Raw genomic sequence first — 22123 nt, 5'->3', positions numbered from 1 at the left:
TTTAACACGACAACTGTGGCGCTCTGTTTGTTAAACTTAAACAAATTTTGTTGATAATTTTATTTTTCAATGCAGCCCCATGAACTACCCCACTTTTCTGTGTAAGTGTGCAGGGGGAGATAAAAAAAGCTTTTTTCGTTCTCCCTCACGTGCTTCATAACCAAAATAATAACAGAGAAGTCGGAACAGATGCGTTTATCTATGAATGCATTACGAACGAGTGTATGTGTAAGTTTATACGACGAAGAGTGTATAATTTTCTCATTATTTGGGGGAGGTGATAACAAGCAGGGTTGCCTACATTTTTGTTTATTTTCACACAAAAATGGGAAAAATTACATTGTGCTGGTTACTTAAAGCAGAAAATCACAACTATGTACTGCCGCATTGTTGAAATGTTTTTATTAAAGCAGTCCAAATGTCAACTATTAAATTCAACAAAAACAGTAGAAGTTAATGTGAAAGTTCTCGCTTCTCATGAGAAGAATTCTTTGCCTCTACCATCAAAAATATAACAAGTAAAAAGCATTTAAGTTCGGCCGGACCGACCTTTTTATACCCTCCACCATAAAATATTCTTAACTAAAATGATATAACTGGTTTCCTTTCCTGTCCACAATTTTAGATGCAAAGTTGTTAGACCGCGGATACCCAATGTGCTTAAATTATCTAAACTAATCTTAAAAATGTAGGTATTCATTCAGTTTGGACCAATGTTGACAATTTTTGGTCGAAAAGTTTTGTCACTGCAGGGAAACTAAAATGACAACTTACGACAGTTCCGTCAAACAATGTAGCTAAAAGCCTCAAAATACCTAAAATCGTGAGGTATATGGGGGCTATAGCAAAACATTGACCAATATTGACAACTCTTGATAGAGAAGTGTTGTGTGCAATAGAAGCTTCTAATGTCAAATTACAGCAAGTTTGTTCAAGAAATACAGCTAAAATTCCCAAAATACCGGAAAACGGGAGGCACGCTTAAATGGGAGCTATACCAACAAGTATAACTTTATTTAAATTTTTTAGTGGTAACATTTTGTGACTCAAATGCCAATTTACGGGTAGATCCGTCAAACAATGTAGCTAAAACCATCAAAATAACGAAAATTGGAATGTATCAAAACATGGACCTTTATTGTCAATTTTTGGAGGAGTATCAGTAGCTACCGTTATATGGATATACCAAACAAGTAAAAAAGTATCAGTCGCCTTTCCTGACAGAGATATACCGTCATGTTGGACATTTGAACTTGCCGACAAAAATGTGGATTAGGATTAAAGTTTAAAAGTGTCGCGGAAGAGGTACTTGAAGGAATGGACCGACGTAGTCCATTATGGAAGTGGATCTTATTTTGTCATATCTCTTCGATAGATATAGCGCTCACTAGTTATTTCAGTGGGTCATCCTATACCTTTTGGACCAGTATGCCAGGAAGCATGGACTTGTCCACGGAAAACATATACCGAACAGCATTTCCAAAGGATGTTCGAACAGGAGAGGACCGATATGGGAAATTTTAAACAAAATATTAGGAGATCCCAAGTTTGGACCAAATTGGTTGCGCCGTTCAAGAGATACCGTGGATACCATTTTAGTGAAATTTTTTAAATATTGGGGGAAAGTACTGGAAGCTGTGGACCGGTATTGCCCATCTTCGAACTAAAACTATGTTTGGACAAAATTTGCATTTTGCCCGTGTAAATGTGTATATACCCTCGTTAGCATAAATGCTGAGAGTATAAACATGGACCTAGGTAGACAATTTTTGGTGGAGATGTTATGTGACCATTGGGAACCTTAAATGGTTATTTACAGGTAGTTCGGTCCAAAAATTTAGCTAACTTCCCCAAAAATACCGAAAATCGGGAGTTACCGTTATATGGGTGATATTCGAAAACATGGACCTTTATTGACAATCCTTGGTGGAGAGGTGTTGCGACCGCTAGAAACATCAAATGGCAAATTACAGCTAGTTCAAAATACCCCAAAATACCGTTATATGGGGGCAATACCGAAACCTGGACCTATGTTGACAATTTTTGGTGGAGATGTTTTGTGACTACTAGGAACCTAAATGTCAAATTAAAGGTATTTCGGTTGAAAATTGTAGTTAAAAACCTTAAAATACTTAAAATATGAAGGTACAGTTATATTGGGGCTATACAAAAAAGTGGGCCGATATGCCCAATCTTCGAACTTGACCTGCCTGTCATGGGTCGACCAAATCACGAATCTGTTCTGGTAAAACTGTGTTAAAATGCTTAAGTATATACCAAGCATCTGCATGTACGCTGGAACCCTCGTGTCATTCAAACTTTTCTTACGGTTTTTCTGATGTCTGAAACCCGGAACAAGTTGCGTAAATTCTGTTCATTCTATTCTTACTCATAGGCTGATCATTGGTTCAGTAGTCAATAGTTCCTAACTGAAAATTTTTTAAATTATCTGTAGATCTGAGTGACTACCCGAAAGCTCTCAAATCCATGAAGACCCACTGCAAAAAGTATGAATCTCCAATCAACATTACCCGAAGCAATCTGAGATGTGATCGTGCGATCAAAGTTATACAAAACTTATACAACTTTTACAGCAAGAACGACTACCTCTCACTGACATTCATCCTCTCCAATGATAACGTGGATATTTTACTATCCTGTGTGTTTGATGATCCTTACAGTGACTTCAAAAATCGCCCGAAAGAAATTATAAATTGTTAAATCATTTTGTATATAAAAAATTACACATTGATATGAGATTGTAAAAGAGCCATCACCCAAAGGCATCATCTGACAAGAGGAGCGCATAACCTGAGCACTAGATATCTGGTCCACACAAAAAGAGTTAGGAATGCATATTCAATATTTAGAATAATGAGTCTATTCCCCCTTGTTTGTTAAGTTTAGCTTACTGTGGCAGCGGCGGCAATCTATAGGCAATGAAATAAATGAAACATGTTTTAACCAGAACTTCGCTTTAGGTCATGCTTTTGTCAGCTTTATAGGTTCAAAGGTGACCCAGGCAATGTCCGAATTTAGAATCCAACGACTTTTTAGACAAGGAGACATCCTGTAGTGCGATATAATTAAGATTGTTTTGAAGATGTGGATTTAATTGACACAATGTACATAAAGAAGAGAGCTAAAACTATAGTCATGGCTACTAATCCACAGGAGCCTAAAATCCCTTATAGGAAAATAATTGTGTAGGGTGCCAAAAGCATGCCATCGATATCACGATTCGAACATTAGAGAAAGTACCAGACTTTTGAAAAAATATAGAAAAATTGCGCTAAATGGATATGGTGGTATAGGGAGGATCACCTAAATAGGTATTGCTATTATTGGTCCATTTCTATATTCCTCACTCTTTATTATAAGCCACTATTTTTTCGAATTCGAAAATTCGTAAACTTTCCGCATTTCTTGAGAATATATATTAATCTTTGGAGCCAAAGGAAGTGGGTACGGAATTGAAAACCCCTTTAACAACTTTATGGGCGGAATTGGACGATAACAACATTAATTCACACTGTCTCCGCATTTTTTCCGGAGCAAGAAAACCGCCTTGGTTCGGAAAACTAGGCATCAAGCCTATTAGGTGCATACAGCATAATAGATTACTAGCATACAACTGTTTCACTAATAACACATTAGCTAAGATTGGTGTGAAACCCATCGCTTAAAGCGAAAATTTGCAGCTAAAAACCTTAAAATACCGAAAGTCGAGCAGTACCGTTATATGGGAACTATGCCTATGTTGACGATTTTTAGAGAAGAAGTTTCGTGACCACTGAAAATTCAAATGTCAAATTACAGCTAGGTCGGAGAAAATTTTAGCTAAAACCCTCAAAATATCGAAAATCGGGATGTACCGTAATATGGTACCAAAACATGGACCTATATTGACGATTTTTGGTGGAGATGTTTTGCGCCCACTGAAAACCTAAAATGTCAAATTACAGATAGTTCGGCTAAAAATTGCAGCTAAAATCATCAAAATACTGAAATTCAGGAGGTGTCATTATAAAGGGGCTATACCAGAACATGGACCTATATCGACGATTTCTGGTGGAAATGTTTCGTGACCACTGAGAACCTCAAATGTCAAATAACAGATAGTTCGGTTAAAAATTGTAGCTAAAATTCTCAAAATACCGAAAATGGGGCTATACCAAAACATGGACCTATATTGACGATTTTTGGTGGAGAAGTTTCATGACCACTGAGAACCTCAAATTTCAAATTACAGCTACCAAAAATCGGGAGGTACTGTTATATGGGACTATAACAAAACATGGACCTATGCCCCTATCTTTTGGAATATAAGTTTGTTGATCACTAAATGTCAAATTCGGGTTGAAAATGTGACTGAAAACGTCAATATACCTTAAATCGGGCGGTACCATTATACGGGGGCTATACCAAACGTGGACCGATATAGCCCAACATTGACATTGATCGACTCAGAATTTTACGCTGATCAAGAATATATATACTCTATAGGGTCGCAAATGATTATTTACAAACGGAAAAACAAACTTAATATACGCTCCATACTATGGTTGAGGGTATAAAAACATCTTTGGAGCCAATCGATACACCCTTCATGTTCATCAAATGCCAATGACACAATATTTGGTACCGTAATTTTTTCTCCCATTAACATCAAAATTTTCCCAATATGAATTTCTATAACTTTTCTTTAAAACTTCCAAAAACGTCCTTATGGGGAACAATAAAAGAAATCCCCATACCAAATTTTAAATTTCCAGCTCAACCTACTCACCCAATACCAAAGAAGTACAAACAAACTTTAAGGGTAGTTTTCGTGAATTTATAGCACAAAATTCAACAAACGTTTCCGTATCACATCCAAAGGTAAATGTTACCTTCATTTTCAATGCTCTTGCTTGCCCATAGTTAACCATAACATTTGAAATTTCATAACATCATGGCAACCCTAACTGAAAAAAAGCTTTTTTGTCACCTTACACTCAAAGAAAAATCAGTGACCAATAACACATTAAAATTCAATTTTTCATTAAATAATTGTTTTTTTATTGAAATTCTAAAATACCTCTTCGATATAAAAATGGTAATATATCCAATACCGCTCGAACATACAGGGGATTTGTAAATGCCTTCATACGAAATTTATCACCTTCCTCACCGGGTTGCATTAACCTCAGCAAACTCGCCTCCTTATCCGAGGGCAGTAATATCAACACAAGATGTGTGAAGGTAGTAAAGTATCCCCAAAATCCGTATCTCAACATACTTATGTGTAAATCACTTAACAGGGGCATGGGTTTTTCATATTTCAAGAATTTCAAACATTTCAACAGATGCGTGTGATACAATCTCAAAAATAAATCAAAATTCCGTATGCGCAGATTACTTTCCACCGAACAAATAATTAATTCCCACAAATCCATGGCCGGACTACCCCATTTACACATTTGAAAATCGACAAAACGTATTTGATTTATGTCGTTGTGGCCATTTTTGGAGGTGTAATTTAACATGATATTGCTGGACCAAAAATCACCGTGATTTAGGACTTTAAATTCCTCTGGATAGCTGTTGTTGAAACACTGCATGGTGGCATTGACATACTGCTCGGCATTGGGCTGTGGATGAAGAGTACATATTACTGTTAATACTGATGGAAATAAATTTGTTTTCATTTAACTCACAATCTTATTCGCATATTTCTCATAATCCTCCAGACCCCATGTGGCCATGGCCGCCTTATAACTATGCAAACGCGCCTGATATGATTTGGATTTTTGATAGTTGGCCGGTAAATATGTGTTCTTAAATTCCTTTGGAAATGATCCATGTCGTTCTCGTAACACCACTGAGGCTGCATGAAATTCTGCCAATTTTTCCAGCACCCTCTTCATGTGCGTCATGTCGAAACCTTTCAAACGATTTACGTTTTTGAATTTTTTCGTTAGTAAATCTTCCAAGACTAGGGTAATTCTTCCCGATTTATCTTCAATCCAATGACATTTGGGAGCGAATTTCACTTTACTGCCACATTCTTCATAGAGCGCCTCCAGCTGGGGTAATATGGCCTCATACATGAGACGTTCTTTGGGAAACAGGTTGAGGGTGTTGATAAATGTACCGCCTTTCTTATCATCTAACATCGTCTTTATAATGTAAGATTTTTGTTGCGTAAAGCCATCTGTAAAAATTAAAAAAAAAAACAGGAAATCGCATATTATAGGAAATTGAATATTTTTGTAGTTATTTTAAAAACTGAAATATGATTTTTTTTTTAATAACAAAATGTTTTTTTATTTGGACAGGTCCGCGTTGCTGGCTCGTCCTGATGAGTTTTAATGACAACTTTTAGTAGACTTTATACTTTACAATTCAAAAATAGTTATTTTTCAACCTCACTCATAAGTTTAGCAAATATAGCGATTTTTAAAGAATAGCCACCCGAAATTCGCGTGGTCGGGTCTTTAGACCCCAAAGAAGTACCTAGATTGTGGATTAATTTGTAAATTTTTAAACCAAAACATTCGTAATTTTTGCAAATATAGCGTTTTTTAAAAGTATCGCCCCTCTGGAATTCAATAAAATATGTAGCCTGTTTTCGGGGGCTATCCCTGTACATTCTCTGACAATTTCAAGAAACCGGTTCAGTAGTTTTTGAGAAAAAAAGTTATATTGAAAATTTAAAAAAGTGGGCGTGGTAAAATTTTCTTCGAATAAAAACGTATGTTGGGTTATAACGAACATTTAAAAAAAAAAGAGTTATCCAAATCAGGTCCAGCCGTTCTCAACTGATGCAATTACCAACGGACGACATTTGATTTTTTTATAAAGACATTTATAAAGATATAGCATTTTTAAAAAAATAGGGTATAGGGGAAGTACCCCGCCCCTCCGAAATTCAACAATATTTTTAGCCCATTTTAACCGGGGGCCATCCCTGTACTGAGCTTTGCAGGGATATCAAAATCAGACATGGCATGGAATACCTTTGAAAGTATAGGTCTGTCGAAGGCTGCTTTATAATCGACAAAAAGGTGGTTGGTGTCGATCTGCATTTCTTGGGTCTTTTCCTTGAACCCGGTCTCAGGCCGCACTGATAGGGTCCAACTATTTCATTGACCATAGGCTTTAGTCGCTCACACAATATGCCACATACTATCTTATATGCAATATGGAGCAGACGTATGCCCCAGTAATTAGAGTACACAGTATTATCTCCCTTCTTGTGGACTGGATATAGGATGCCCACGTTTCAGTCGTCGGGTACGCGTTCTTCCTGCCAGATGGTGCTAACTAGCTGATACATACACTTTATCAGCGTGTCGCGTCCGGTTTTGAACAGATCGGTCGGTAGGCCATCGGCTCCTGCTGCCTTATTATTCTTTATCCGGTTTATTGCTGTGTTTACCTCATCTTGGCCGGGCGTTATAAATTCAATACCATCTTCTCGGATTGGATCTGTGGTATCTTCGTCGTCTTCGCTAGTACTGGATACCAACAGTTTGCTCTTTTCATATCCCGAGCACACTATCTGTATCAGTTACCTAATTAACTTGCTGGACTCTACAGGAGGATGTGCCTCTACCAAAGCCATCAGTTTGATGTTTCACACTTTGGTAGAATTTTCGGACTTCATTCTGGCTCCTGTACATTTCGATTTTTTGCACACCCCCGCTTTTCCATTTCTTTCTTTTTCTAGCGGAAAATACGTTTCTCCTCTCTCCTTTTCTCTCGATTCCTCTCTCGTGCGCTACATATGAAGGGGTGCCAAGTTGGTGGTTTCCCGCTACTTGTGGTGATTTTTGCCGTACAAAAACCACTGTTTAAGCAGGAATGCCAACTGTTATAAGTTAAAAATCGCTACAGACCTATGGTGCGTATGTGGCTGTAGTGATTTTTACCTCGGCACAGTTGGCATCCATGTACATATGTATTGCTACTGACTGTAAAGTAGGGGTGAGCACGCCTGTGTGCTAGCACACAGGCAAATTGTTAAAACGTACTCTTAGTTTTTTGTGAACCATAAACAATTAAAAGTTTATGCATTTTTTTATTTATATTTTTTAATAATTTGCAATGTGGACGATTTTAGACAACATAAATGTTTAAAAAATGTTGAAATAAGTAATGAAACATCTAGAAAAATTAAATATTAATTCTCTCTTAAATTTTCTCTTTTCCTATTTTGCTCACCATTGCTGTAAAGCAGACGTGTGCACGGCCATCCACTGGTGGTTTCTGTAAAATACTCTTAATTTAATTAATTCAACAACACTTGGGCGTTTAAGAATTTTTTGTAATAATTCTTTAATAATTCATTTGTAGCACGATTTTAGGTAACATTAGTGCTTAAAAATGTCTAAATATGCAATGAAACAACAAGAAATATTAAATATTAATTCTCCCTTAAATTTTCTCTTTTCCTATTTTGCTCACCATTGCTGTAAAGTATCCCTATATGCCGCATTTTTCTCTTAGATAGCAGCATCACACTCCTGGTCATGCCATGGGTTCCTTCGTGGAGGTCTCTGGTATGCAAGTATGGATTTTGCGGTTGTTTGCATGGAGTGGGAAATATTTTGCCATTGTGTTGTTATGTTATGGGGTCTAGTAATGCTTTGATTAAGCAATTGAACCATTTGAGTGGAACATGCTGTGGCTATCTGTTGTGATTGCAGCTTACTGATGCCTAACTTTCCTGTTGTGTCTTTTCGTGTTTTATATGCAACGTTTAGACGGGTGCGTACCTTTGCTGCAAGAAGGTAGTGGTGCGAATCTATGTTTGCTCCTCGGAACGATCGTACATCCAATACGCTCGATGATTGTCGATACCCGATTGTTAAGAAGGTAGCACGGACTCATCAGACAGCACTAAATATAGTCCTTGGGACAATGAAAATGCAGCATCAGGACTGAATCTATAGAAATTAATTATTGTTTGAGTTTTCCCATCGTTCGATTTTGGCTGCGCTGAAAAGGACTCCAGAGAGTCCAACCTGTGGGAATCAATTGTGATGATTGTTGCTGATACAACAAAGGGTAAATGCCAGATAAATAACGGGCGTTGTGGTTCGACTGCAGAAATGTTCGAAGAGAAAGGTCAACTCAAACAAGTTCAGCATTATGTGCTGGATCCTTGGGTCGACTAAATCATTAAACATCGAGCAGTTTTTATGCAGGTATACCTAAACATGGACCAATGGTGACAATTTTTTGGGTGGAGAGGTGTTGTGACCGCTAGGAATCTCAAATGCCAAATTACAGCTAATTCTGTTAAACATTTTAGCAAATATGCCGAAAATCGGGAGTTAATATTTTTTGGGGTCCATACCAAAATGTGGGCCGATAGAGGCCCGTCTTCGAATTTAATCTGCCTATGGAAAAATATACTTGTGTGCAAAAATATTGCGTTCTAGCTCAATTAATGCGAACCCTAGAATGATTTCAAAAGACGAACATGACTAAATCGACTCAAAAATTAATCCTACAAAAATTGTTGAAAATCGGCTCTGTTTTGTTACACTGTGAACCGAAATTTTGGGGGGTGGAAAATTCCTTTTGGGGATGAAAGCTTTTGGTGAGTATATACAGAACCCAGAAGGACAGATCCGCCGTGAGTCGAACTTCCGCGTTATGGCGTGATGAAGTTTTTGCTAGAGACCCTGTAAGCCATCAGGAATTAGCGTTATATCTTTGTTCACTGTTAATTTAGCTTATTTTTGAGATGACATGTCATCAGTCAAATCGAATGAGGATTATTTTCGTATAGCGCTTCGACCTTCTAACTCGCTTCCTTCAATGTCCTTTTCGTCCTTTATTTTAAGAGCTGCTATAAAAGCACTACAAGATGACGTTTTTCAACTTCGAAATGTTCTGCAAAAATGTCGCTCAGAAAATTTTAGGTACGGCTCTCATTGACAACAAATCGATTTTGTCGCGTTTTCATAGTCATTTTTGACATTTAGTCTTGTTTGCTCAGAAAAAACTGTGTTATTAGCCATATATAGGGCCCATAGAAACTTTGAGGCCCCTGTGGCACGTGTTAACATATTCCGACTGTGTTCAAACTTTGGCAATCTTAAAATCTAACAAAACTAAACGCCTTAAGGGGTTATCCCTATTTGTCAATTTGAAAAAATCTAAAAATTTTCAAAAATCGAAAAGAGCTGAAATCTTCAGTTCCTTCAGTTTTGAAGTCGGTGCCAACGATAGCTCGAAAACGGATAGACCTATCTTCGTATTTTTGGCGAGCTTATTAAATAAATAAAAATCTAGTCTTTAAGCTAGACAGATTTTGTTTTAAATTTTTTGGCCGATGTTTTAGCAAAAATCGGTCCATTTTTGGTTAAAATCGAAATTTTGATTTTTACACTTTTTCACTGTTTTTGTTAAAATAGATTTTTGAAAATTCTGTCTCGCTTAAAGACAAGATTATTAGGTTCTTAAAACGCGCACCAAAATATATGAAGATCGCCCCATTTGTTTTCGAGCAATCGTTGTCACCGCAAAACGCTTTTACAAAAAATGGGTTTCACAGGTAGCCATTTACCACAAAACTGTGCAATATTTTTCAACAAAAAAAAATGCCAAAGGTGGTTTAAGATGTGGTCTTTCATAGGAATAAAAGATTTAGCTAAAAATATTGGTAGTTTTCTCAGAAAAAATTAAGAAAATTGAGTTTTTTTGGCCAGCGCAACATCGAATTTTTAAAACCACCCTAATATATAATTTATAGGGTTGCAAACATAATATACCCTCCATGCTATCTGTGGTGGTGGGTATAGCAAATACACGTTTGGAAAGTTCCATCTTATATCAGTTTCTGTTTCTAATGTTGATGACACTGCAGCGTTTTTAGTCATAGAATTCTTATTAGCAATTTCTTTTTAGATCATAGTTCTTCGTAAAGGTTTGTAAAATGATTTTAATTTTTTTCCAGCATGATTTGAAAGAATTTTGGTAGAGCATTATTAAATAGTTCAGCATGACTCATACATATAAACGTTTAATGTTTTTTATAATTTTATATTGTTTTTTTTTTTTATTCTAGTTCTGCCACATTTGTGCATTTGGTTGGCAGTGAAGAAATACCTTGTGCTGCAAAAACAATTTAAACAAATGCTAATTTTTTAATAAAGCCGTTATATGCAAGTTAACAATAAAAGACTTCTTCGTCTTTTGGTGAGCTTAAATAAACTGTTTCTTTATTGAAATCCAAAAACTTATTCTACTTAAACTACCTAAGTTATAAAAGACAAAAAGTGCTGACACCATGATCACGCCACTAGACGTAACACGACTCCATCAATGTAGCCTAGCAAGAACACAACACAGCCAAGCAAGCAACAATGTTGTTTGTTAGTTCGGCAGGGATGTGCTAACTACCCCCTCACTTAAGTGGAGGCCGTCCTCGGTCTTCTTTATAGCCATTGCTACGGCAGATTTAAATCTTTGTTGTTCTCTTATCTTTGTCCTACGTTTGACGAGGCACAATATGAGATGGAGTATTCCGATACTCATAAAAACAACACCGCCAACTAAAATTGGTCGCATTCTTGCATCTTTTTCAAGGTCGCCAATATATTGTAAGTTTTGCAAGTTCATCTGATGGATAGATGACAAACTTAAAATTTCACTGTGGTTGTTTATAATAATTGAGGGGAATGATGGTGTTCCTGGTTTCCGCATATCAATGTTGTTTCTATTTACGAATAGTGTACCATTGACAGTCACATTTTTTTCAAAGGTTATGAGGAATGTGCCGTTTATGTTTCTTACATTTTCGGTTGCTTCTTTCACTTCTGCAATAGCGTCATTGACAATGATAATTCCATCGTCGATTTCTGCCACTTTATCAAGATTATTGCTTTGCGTATTACAGTGTGCTGATTCACCCGATATGAGTTGTTGAGCGCAGGTTTCGCTTGGCATAAGTTGACAATAGGTTGAAGATATTGTTTGCTTGCAATTTGTTGCTGAATACGTCTTGCCTTCGCAGTCTACTACAGTGTTGGTGTCAGCGAATTGGATAATTTTATTATCGTGAGGTACTGGGAATAAAGAAATTTTCTGACATGTTCTTATTGGAATAGGATATTTAATGATAAAATACAAACAATATTCATTTGATATTACTTTTACTTTAGACAAAGACATTAGTTCTGATATGGTGAAATCTGTGTGTTGCTCATTGCTCTGATTTTTTATAAATATTTTTAAATCGTCCTGGTCCAAAACTGTTGGATTTACAATATTTATTTTAGCTAAAGTTACGGATAAAATTATATTTTGTAGTTCCATAACTATCATCCGATTTCTGGCCATTAAAATTTCAAATAGATTTACGGTATCAATTTGTTCCTTTCTACGAGTCCTTAGAATCGTGTTTACAGCGTTTGTTAATTTCTCGATTTCAATTTGTATTTTTGTATTTATTTCTATCCGTCTATTGTTGGAGTCTACAAGTTGTTTTTCGATTAATTTTGCTTCTTCCCAATCATCTGCATCTGGTGTACCCGCAATGACCTTAAGTGCTTTGCCTATCAAATTAATGCTTCTTGCATGCCGATGATGTATGGTGAGGGTTGTTAAAAGAGTATCAATATGCAATAAATCGGATTCTAATATCTTTTTTACATGAGTCTGAGGAAATATGCTAATTGCATTTTTAGTTTCACGTTGTATCTCAAAGTACGTTGTTAAGTTAGTTGTATGCCTTAGATACCCATAGTCATTCCAAACGATGGCTTTCCCATCCAAAATTGGGACATAATCGGAGTGTGAATAGTCAATAATCTTTGCACGAGTCAACGTTAGTATGAAAAGAAATTGTAGTAACAGCCTAGGTAAAAAACAAAAGCAGAAAAAAACATTTTATCAATATAAACTAAAATTTATCTGAGGTTGTCCTTATGGACCACCCTCCCCTTTATTAGGACAGTTGTCCCCAAATCTGCTTCGACAGTAGCTTCTTCATAAAGTGGTGTCATTTTATTTCCAAGTCTACGATTATTCCTAACAAAGACTTTATCCCCCACATTGTAAACTTTGTCATGACGACTTTTATTAAAGTAATGTAACTGCCTGTTTTGCGCGTTAGAGATTCGCTCTTTAATCTTTTGTTTTACCTCAGAGGGTGCAGAATGTATCGTATCAATAGGTCTTTCATTCGTGACAGAATGAATTGTTCGGTTGTATTCTATAGTTGATTGTAAGATGAGTTCGACGGTATCCTCGATCTTCCTTTCTATTTTCAAGCATCTTGCGATTTCGGCAAGAGTGCTATGAAATCTCTCTACCTGCCCATTTGAGGTGCTGTGTAGAGGAGGTGAATTGACAATATCTACATTAAACCTGTTTTTCAGAATTGATCTGATAGTCTCAGAGTTAAAGGACCTCTCATTATCACAGTAGACAACTTTGGTATTTGGAAAAATATTCATTAATTGGAGAATTGGTTCTTTTACGTCTAGAATCGTTCTGGACGCTATTGGCTGTACCACAGCGAATTTTGAGAATTTATCCACACAAGTTAAGAAATGGTTTTTATCAGTTGAATAAATATCAATATGTAGAATTTCACCGGAATAAGAAGGAACCTTTGTTTCTCCTATAACGTGTTTTTCTGGATGCCGATTGTATTTTGCTTTTGAACATGTCTTGCAGTTGGCAACAACCTCATTCGCTATTTTCACCATTTTGGGGAAATAGTAGTCTGAAAGGATTTGCTTAACATTCTCTTGGGCTGCCCGATGAGCTCTATTGTGTTCACTTACGACAATTTCTCTCTGGTCGCATTGGTTGAAAATGTCAGAGACAAATTTACTACAAAATCGGAACTTCGTTGAAGGAAACATTCTAATCAAATCGTGTTGAATGTGGGCCAACACAGGTAGGCCGCAATGAATAGCATTGACAACTTCAGTGTTGACTGCATCAACAATTTTGGCCAATATTTCGTTTTTATCTCTATATTGTACAATATGTCTCGTTTTGTTTCCGAAAAGTATAAAATTTCGAGTGGTGGGAAATTCCGACTCTTCCAGAATGATTTGGTTGCGAAAACAATTGACCGGTTTGTCTGAGCTTTCCATAGTGTAAGTGAATGACTCTTCACTATGGACTGTTGCCATGTCTGACGAATTATCGTTCTCCAACGCATGGACAAGTTGCCTTGATAGCGCATCTGCAACTTGATTTTCTTTTCCTGACTTATAATACAAGTTTGCATTATGTTCATCGATGAAAGCTTTCCAGCGCTTAATTTTTGCATTCGGATTACGATCCGAAACTGCATATGTCAAAGGTTGATGGTCAGTGAAGATGTTAAGAGTCTTCACACCATAGAGGTAATGTCTTAATGTTTTAAGAGCCCAGACTATTCCTAAAAGCTCCCTTTCGTTTGTTGCGAAATTCAACTCTTTATCCGACAATGCTCTAGAAATCATAGTGATTGGTCTTCCCTCTTGGGATGGGACAGCACCTAAACCATGTGCTGATGCATCAGTGGTAAGGTCGAACGGTTTTTTATAGTCAGGGTACATCAACATGACGTCCTCCGAAGATAGAATATTTTTCAGTTTGTGAAATGCATCCAGTTGGAAGGCGTTAAGATTGACTACAACCTTTTTGGATTTGGTTGCAGGAATTTTACCGTTTTCTCCTTTTAAAATATCAGTTAAAGGTTTTGCAATTTTGGCAAAGTCCTTGATAAAACATCTGTAATAATTTGCTAACCCAAGAAACGATCTTAGTGCGAACAACGTCGTTGGTTCTGGGAAATTTTGTATTGCACTTATCTTTGATGGTGCGGTTTTTATACCTTCTTTGGATACGACAAAGCCAAGGTATTCAACTTCGGATTTAAAAAAAATTGATTTTTCGACAGAGACTCTCATGTTTGCATCGAGCAGTTTCCTAAGAACACAGTCGATATGTTTTACATGATCCTCTTTGGTTTCTGAAAAAACAATAACGTCATCAACATAAACGTAACATGTTTTGCCTATTTCATCTCTTAGTATGTCGTCTATCGCTCTTTGAAACATACTAGGAGCATTCTTTAGTCCAAATGGGAGACGGCAAAACTCGTACTTTCCGTTATTTACAGAAAATGCCGTTTTTTCCCTATCTCTTTCCGCGAGTTCAATTTGATGAAACCCGGATTTCAGATCTAAAGTGGTAAAGTACTTTGCTTTACCTAAATTTGATAATATCATTGTTACGTTCGGAACGGGATACTTATCACTAATTGTTTTGGCATTAAGCTTCCGAAAATCTATAACGAGACGTTTGTTTCGGTTGCCTAGATTATCGACACCTTTTTTGTCGACTACCCATACTGGGCTATTAAATGGTGACCTTGAAGGTCGAATTATACCATCTGCCAACAATTTTTTTATTTCTGAATTTACGAATTCAGATACACCCATTGGGTATGGATATAGTTTAGAATAAATAGGTTCTTCGTTCTCCATGTTAATGGTAGCAACGATATTTGTATTATAAGGTAGTGCTTCTTTAGGATCAGCAAAAACCTTTATTCGTTTTTTTAACATTTTCTGAAAATCCGCCTTAATTGCGAAAGGCACATCAATTTTATCGACGTCTATAAAATTAACATCTTTACATTCAAAAAATTCAATTAGTTCAGAGCCAGAATTATGTAGGATAAATCCTTTTTTTAAATCAATGTTTGCATTGATTTTCTTTAATAGGTCTAAGCCCACAATTCCATCAAATGTTGTTAGAGTTGGCAAAATGAAGAATGTAGAGTTCATGCCGAATAAATTTACAAAACATTTTTGTTTAATAGGAGTTTGTCCGTTGACAGAGTGAACTGAAAAAGGAGTACTTACGGGAATTATATGCTTCAGTTCATTGAGAGGTTTTATATAATTTTTTGAAGCACCAGTGTCAATTAAAAGGCGTATTGGTTTCCCTGCTATCGTCCGCCTTATGAACGGTAGTAGGGACCTGCCTCTAAAAAATTTACATAGTCACGGTCTTCATTTATTTCATCGTTTATGTCTCCACATTCGGATTGAGCTATGTCACAATAGTGTCCCGCCTGCTCTTCTCCTGAATGGGATTCTGGAATCATATTATTCACTTTTTGAAATTTTGGGCCCGTACTCCGGCCAGACCCAGCTTGACGCTTAAATGGTTGTCTGTGAGAAGTTTTACCGTTACCATAATTGGTCGGTTGTCTCCACGAAACATAGTTTTCGATTTTCCCGTCAAATTCGGGCAAAGATTTGATAATATCAAGTGATTCATCACACGTTATTGATGAATAAATTTTTACGTCTTCGTATGGTTTCACATCTGTTTGCCCTACTGAAATGGACGATAATTTTTTTGTTAACTCGTCGACTTTTTTGTCGACTTCTGTTTTATATGCCAGAATCGCTGTACGTACAGCGGATTCTATTAATGCAGTCATTTCTTCACTGTTCATATTGTCTTTTCAAACAAAAAATTGTTACGACTATAACAAGATCTAAATCACTGTGTTTGTTTTTTTTTTTTTTTTTTTTGGCACAAAGATAAAAATGTTTTAAACACGCACTACACTTTGTTTTTTCTTAAATATTAAGTTCTTAATACCACCAGTTTTGGACACAATTTTGAAATTCAATGAGTGACACACTTACATGACTTTATGTTGTTTAAAAAGAGTAAATCCTTATATTTTTCAGCAAGTTTTAAGCGGGGTCTCTTAATCCAGCAAGTTTTAAGTAAGGCTTCCTTCCAGTAAATATTACTTTCAGTAAGTATTACGTTATTTAAAAAGAGTAGATCCTTAGATTTTTCAGCAAATTTTAAGCGAGGCCTCTTAATCCAGCAAGTTTTAAGTAAAGCTTCCTTTTTCAGCAAAATTTAAATTTAAGATGATAGATCTCTTTTTTTTAGATCTTTATATTCGTAGGACTGATTTAAACTGATAGATCTCTTTTTTAGATCTTCATATTTGTAGGGTTGAACCCGGTTGGGCGCCAGTTAACAATAAAAGACTTCTTCGTCTTTTGGTGAGCTTAAATAAACTGTTTCTTTATTGAAATCCAAAAACTTATTCTACTTAAACTACCTAAGTTATAAAAGACAAAAAGTGCTGACACCATGATCACGCCACTAGACGTAACACGACTCCATCAATGTAGCCTAGCAAGAACACAACACAGCCAAGCAAGCAACAATGTTGTTTGTTAGTTCGGCAGGGATGTGCTAACTTGCATAAATACGTAATTATTAATTATTTAAATATTATTTTAACAGTTTAAAATATATGAATATAGCTGTTTAAATATTTTAATATTGTATTTGTTTTTTATGTAATTCGTATTACGCTGTTTCCTTAAAATTGACTACAACGTGACAAAGTCAAGCACCTGTTAAATAAAATTAATTCCACATTCCAGGGTATAACAACATTAATCCAAAAATAAATACAAACATTTCATTAACATTCCTTGGGTTCAAAATACCCATAGGAACAAAACAAATGGGGACATTTGTTATAAAAATTAATAGGCATTTGTTGTTAATAATATAAAAGTATTTTTTTTTCTTTAGAGAAACAAAAGGAAAAGAACTTTAAATGCTTAGTAACTTTTTGATTGTTTCTGTTTTACTTAAAAAAAACCTTATCAACATTTCAAAATCTTTAGATAAGACAGGCCAACACAACACTAACACAGAGACCTGTCATCATAATCAGCGGCAAACAAATTTTACCAACCAAAAAACAAACAGTCTGTCAGTCATTCGGCGAGACAAAAAAAAAAAAACACACACACACTCATTCATACTAACCTTCCATTTCGATATCCATTTTAATTCTCATCATTAACGAGGTATAATTTTCTCCAGGTGGGGTGGCAGGAATGGTTTTAAAATTTAAAATTTTTACAAAATTTGGTAAATCATTTTTCAGAATTGGATGGAAATAATTTTCGTTAACCCATTTGGGTATATCCACATTTAGATTGGGATTAAATTTAGAACTATTATCAGGCATATTGGTGGTATTTTTGTTATTTGCCAAGAACTCGAATCACAGTAACTGTTATATGTATATTTATATTTTTTTCGATTATCACAAAAATGTTATCAAGGTCGGCGGTTTGGAAATAAGCCACAAATTAATTAGTTTCATAATATTGACAAATTGCTGGCGCTAAGAATTTTGTTACACTTGTTTATTGCTCGTCATTTACATGGCTATACAATTGTAATTTTGTTTTCTGTTTTTTTTCATTTGTTTCGTTGTTGTTGTGTTTTTTTTTTTCTAAGTAGGAACTTGAAAATATCGATCAATAACAATGACCGTGGCAATTTATCACACTTTGCGTCAAAATCAATTTTATTGCGTTTGGAAAATGGAAAACAAATGCCCCAAAGCTATTTGTATGTTGGGTTTTGAAAAAAAGTTTATAACGTCTTTAAAGTATTTTCGTTGTTTTTATTTTTTTCGATATGCGCTCCAACAACGTCGTTCGTTACTGCCATCGAACTGTTGCTTTATCTGCGGCGATCAGACAACGTTTGAAATAATGTTTTGTTTTATATTTTTGAATTGCAGTCTGAAACGGTTGAATACATTCTGTGAGATATTTGAAGAGAGTTGTAGGAAACAAGAGAAAGAATTGTAGAGTGAATTCGAGTTAATATAGTCTTTGTTTGTTAGCGAAGATAGGGAAACCGGTTATTATAATAATCGAAAAAAGGTTTCAGTTTGAAAAATATACACGGTTCTCTTAAACCAAATTTAAATGGAAGGTGCTTACATCTGGGAAGTTTTTGCGGATTCTGAAACTACAATGTTAATAGATGAGACAAATCGAAAAACAAAAAAAAAAAATCGCCGGAGAGCTTTTTAAATAAATCTCGTGTCAAGTTGACCTTACCGCTTACACCAGGGAAGTTTTTGCGGATTCTAAAACAGCAATGTTTATAGATGAGAAAAATCCTAAAACAAGGCAGACATTTTGAGGATTGTAGATATTTTCCTCCCTAATTGGCTCCAATTTGGCACTTGGAGTTTCAAGAGCTTAAAAATGTCATCACCAAAAATGCTGGAGATAGGTCCAAGTTTTGGTATAGGCCCCATATATCGGTACCACTCAATTTTCGTTTTTTTGAGGATTTTAGCTACCGAACTAGTTGAAATTTGACATTTGAAGTTCCCAATGACCAAAAAACTTCTTCTCTACTAAAAATTGCCAAGGGTACCTCCCGATTTAAGGTATTTTGATGATTTTAGCTAATTTTTTGAACGAACTAGGTGTAATTTAACATATACGGTTCTCAGTGGTCCTAAAACATATCCAACAAAAATCGTCAATATAGGAATAGCGCTTTTATAACGGTACCCCTCAATTTTCGTTATTTTGAGGATTTTAGCTACAATTGTTAACTGAATTAGCTGTAATTTGACACTTGAAGTTTTCAGTGGTAACGAAATTTCTTTACTAAAAATCGTCAACATAGGTCCATGATTTGGTATGGCCCACATATAAATGTAATCCCGATTTTCGGTATTTTGAGGATTTTAACTACAATTTTGAAATTTGACATTTGAAGTCCTCAGGGGTCCCGAAACTCCTCCACCAAAAATCGTCCACATATGTCCATGTTTTGGTATAAAGGTACCAACAGATTGAAGACATTTTTGATAATTTTTTGACCGAATTTATGCATTTGGGGTATCCGTGGTCGAACTATTTTTGCACCTAACATATTGTATTTTAGTTCAGAATATGTTTTGGTGGAGCGTATAAAAAATTCAGCCCGACCGAAGTTAATGTTTTGAATTCTTCTAGTTAATCCGGCTCTGTTTCTCTCTCCAGTTTTAGATGGTATGTAGCCACAAAACTAATGAAGATAGCTGAGTAGGTTTGGTTTGAAAAGGTTTTGTGTATCGTGCGGGCCTGTGCCGCATGCTGGGCAGATATTTTGCACTGTGTCCACGATTCTTGCCCTATAAGAATTTAAAGGGCTGTACAATTTCGAACGTAGTTGAACCAAAACTACTATGGTTTTATGTGGCAGCTGACTCTCCTCAGCTGCGTTAGATGGGGGATGTTATGCGAGGACCACATTCACACGATAATTGTTTACGGCAACTGGAACTGGCATCTGTTTGAATGCTATTTAAACCTGCTTGATAGGCTTGTTAATCTAGGGGTTCTCTCTTGTATCGTTGAACCTCTCTTTCTGGATTATGAAGATCCCTCCTAACATGCCTGGGTGGAGGAGTAGGACTCTACAACATATGGTGATTAGGATGGCTCTCACGGTAACACAGGAGCAAGTACTGCAACGAAAACATGCCATTATGTTACTCTACTGGAAGAATGTTTGTCTCCTCATGTAGATTGTCCACTGAAGACATGAGGAGGCACTCTGTTGCAGTTCTCAGGGCGGTATTCTGACAAGTTTGAAGAATTTTCCATTGCGTTGCACTTACATATATTGTCGGAACACACTGGCGCCGCATAGCTTACCACAGATCGAGGTTTCTCTATCTACACCGCAAGTGCTGCCGGCTAGCAACTTGAGGACCTTATTCCTACATGTCAGCTAGTCACAGATAGCTTTGGCGTGTGCGGACTACGTGAACGTGCTGTCGAATGGGACTCCTAAAATGTTGTTTTTTTTTTGTGGTTGACATTAACATTCAACTATGTTCTCACCTCTGTAGTCCTTGAGGTAACAGAGTGTCCTTAGTGGCGGATATTTGGATACTCCTTGCAGGGAAAAAGGTGGTAAGATCAGTAAAATAGGAGTTCAGCCTTTCACAAATGACATCAGGGGAAGTACCTGACGCCAAGACCGTATCATCATCCGCATACGCTACGAACTCAATGCCTTCTGAATTCTACGTACGACCGGCGTCCGCACATATAATTGATTATCCAAAGTTTCGAACATGACCGGAGGGTAGTCTGCTCGATATCCTCAAACAGCAAACAGTTTGACAGTATCAAAGGCTTTTGATAAGTATCATGGAGATTCCTTCAGGGTCCAACGTTTTGAATGATTTAGCGTTCCTGATGACATTCGCAACATCATCCATTGTAAATTATGGTGGTTCTCACTTTGGGTATTCAATCAGCAGACATATGGCGAGCAACTGCAGCAGTGATGATGTCACGGAACTTCAAAGCTAATGTTGGTCCTATAATCTGGAGTACTGTTATTTATCGGCGGGAATTCAGCAAATCTACCTCGCCAGTTCCACACCAGACTGCCATACATTCCATATACGGGTCATTTGAGCCAGGCTGTATTGAACAGAGGGATGCAAAGCTAATCTCCCACCTCCACTCCTCAGTACTTTGTAACTATCACAATGGTGTAAGCTACAATATTTGTTTAGCATTGTTTCTTGCAAAGTCGCCACCATAATATTCTTTCGACTCATAAAATCCACTATTTTCTCGATCTTACATCTGAGTCCAAATGCATTTCAGGGATTGGGACAATAATGGCTGGTGTTAAGTGCTGCGTGTGAACACATCTCTCGATCCTGTACACTTTGCTCTATGCAATCGATGAACAGTAGATACAGGGAATGGTTCATTCTACAGGATGTTGTCCTGGGTTACACAGTTTCTATTTGGTCTCAAGTTAGCTTGTTCATTTCAGATTGTTTTCATACGTTTGTTTTTTTTCCATTTCTAATGCACTGAAGAAATAATTTCCCACCCTATATATTCTTGATCAGGGTGAAATTCTGATCTATATAGTCATGTCCGTCCGTCCGTCTGTTGTAATTACTCTAGCGTCCACAATAATTGAGCTAGAACGCTACATCTTTCCACCAGAGTGTATTTTTGCCATAGACATGTCAAGTTCGAAGATGGACTATATCGGCTTAAGTTTTGGTAGAGCCCCAATATAACGGTACCTCCCGACTTTCGGTATTTTGAGCATTTAAGCTACCCATATCCGTCCGTCCGTCTGTTTTAATTACTCTAGCGCCCACAATAATTGATCTAGAACGCTACATCTTTACAACAGAGTGTATTTTTGCCATAGGCATGTCAAGTTCGAAAATGGGCTATATCGGCCCAAGTTTTGGTATAGCCCCCATATAACGGTA

At 36.4% G+C, this 22123-nt stretch overlaps 1 protein-coding gene and 2 long non-coding RNA genes across 3 annotated transcripts; 1 reads left to right on the top strand and 2 right to left on the bottom strand.

Annotated features, from left to right (window-relative positions):
- Positions 1–5037: 5037 nt before the first annotated feature.
- On the bottom strand, positions 5038–18601 carry LOC141393989 (uncharacterized). The gene is made up of 3 exons (XM_073967683.1): positions 17830–18601; positions 5700–6196; positions 5038–5633 (listed from the first exon to the last, which is right to left on the bottom strand). The coding sequence occupies exons 1-3, from the start codon at positions 18032–18034 to the stop codon at positions 5061–5063; spliced, it is 1275 nt and encodes a 424-aa protein (XP_073823784.1). The 5' UTR covers positions 18035–18601; the 3' UTR covers positions 5038–5060.
- Positions 11212–17272, top strand: LOC141394006 (uncharacterized). Its single transcript, XR_012410233.1, has 4 exons — positions 11212–12062; positions 16716–16786; positions 16978–17045; positions 17110–17272. It is a non-coding gene; the product is annotated as an uncharacterized lncRNA (long non-coding RNA).
- On the bottom strand, positions 11818–16965 carry LOC141394012 (uncharacterized). Its single transcript, XR_012410234.1, has 2 exons — positions 16671–16965; positions 11818–12856 (listed from the first exon to the last, which is right to left on the bottom strand). It is a non-coding gene; the product is annotated as an uncharacterized lncRNA (long non-coding RNA).
- Positions 18602–22123: the final 3522 nt, after the last annotated feature.

The sequence above is a fragment of the Musca autumnalis genome, unplaced genomic scaffold (assembly GCF_047663935.1).
Source record: "Musca autumnalis isolate F117 unplaced genomic scaffold, ASM4766393v1 scaffold_1, whole genome shotgun sequence".
In the NCBI taxonomy this organism is placed as follows: Eukaryota; Metazoa; Arthropoda; class Insecta; order Diptera; family Muscidae; genus Musca; species Musca autumnalis.
The sequence above is the reverse complement of the archived record's forward strand: the minus strand, read 5'-3'. Positions and strand labels throughout refer to the sequence as shown.

Bases quoted from the DNA above. Each gene is read 5' to 3' on its own strand.
- LOC141393989 (XM_073967683.1), bottom strand. From the start codon at position 18,034: ATGCCTGATAATAGTTCTAAATTTAATCCCAATCTAAATGTGGATATA. The intron at 6,197-17,829 runs GTTAGTATGAAT...TAATTTTTACAG, and splicing joins AATGGATATCGAAATGGAAG to ATGGCTTTACGCAACAAAAA. The intron at 5,634-5,699 runs GTGAGTTAAATG...CTTCATCCACAG, and splicing joins AGAAATATGCGAATAAGATT to CCCAATGCCGAGCAGTATGT.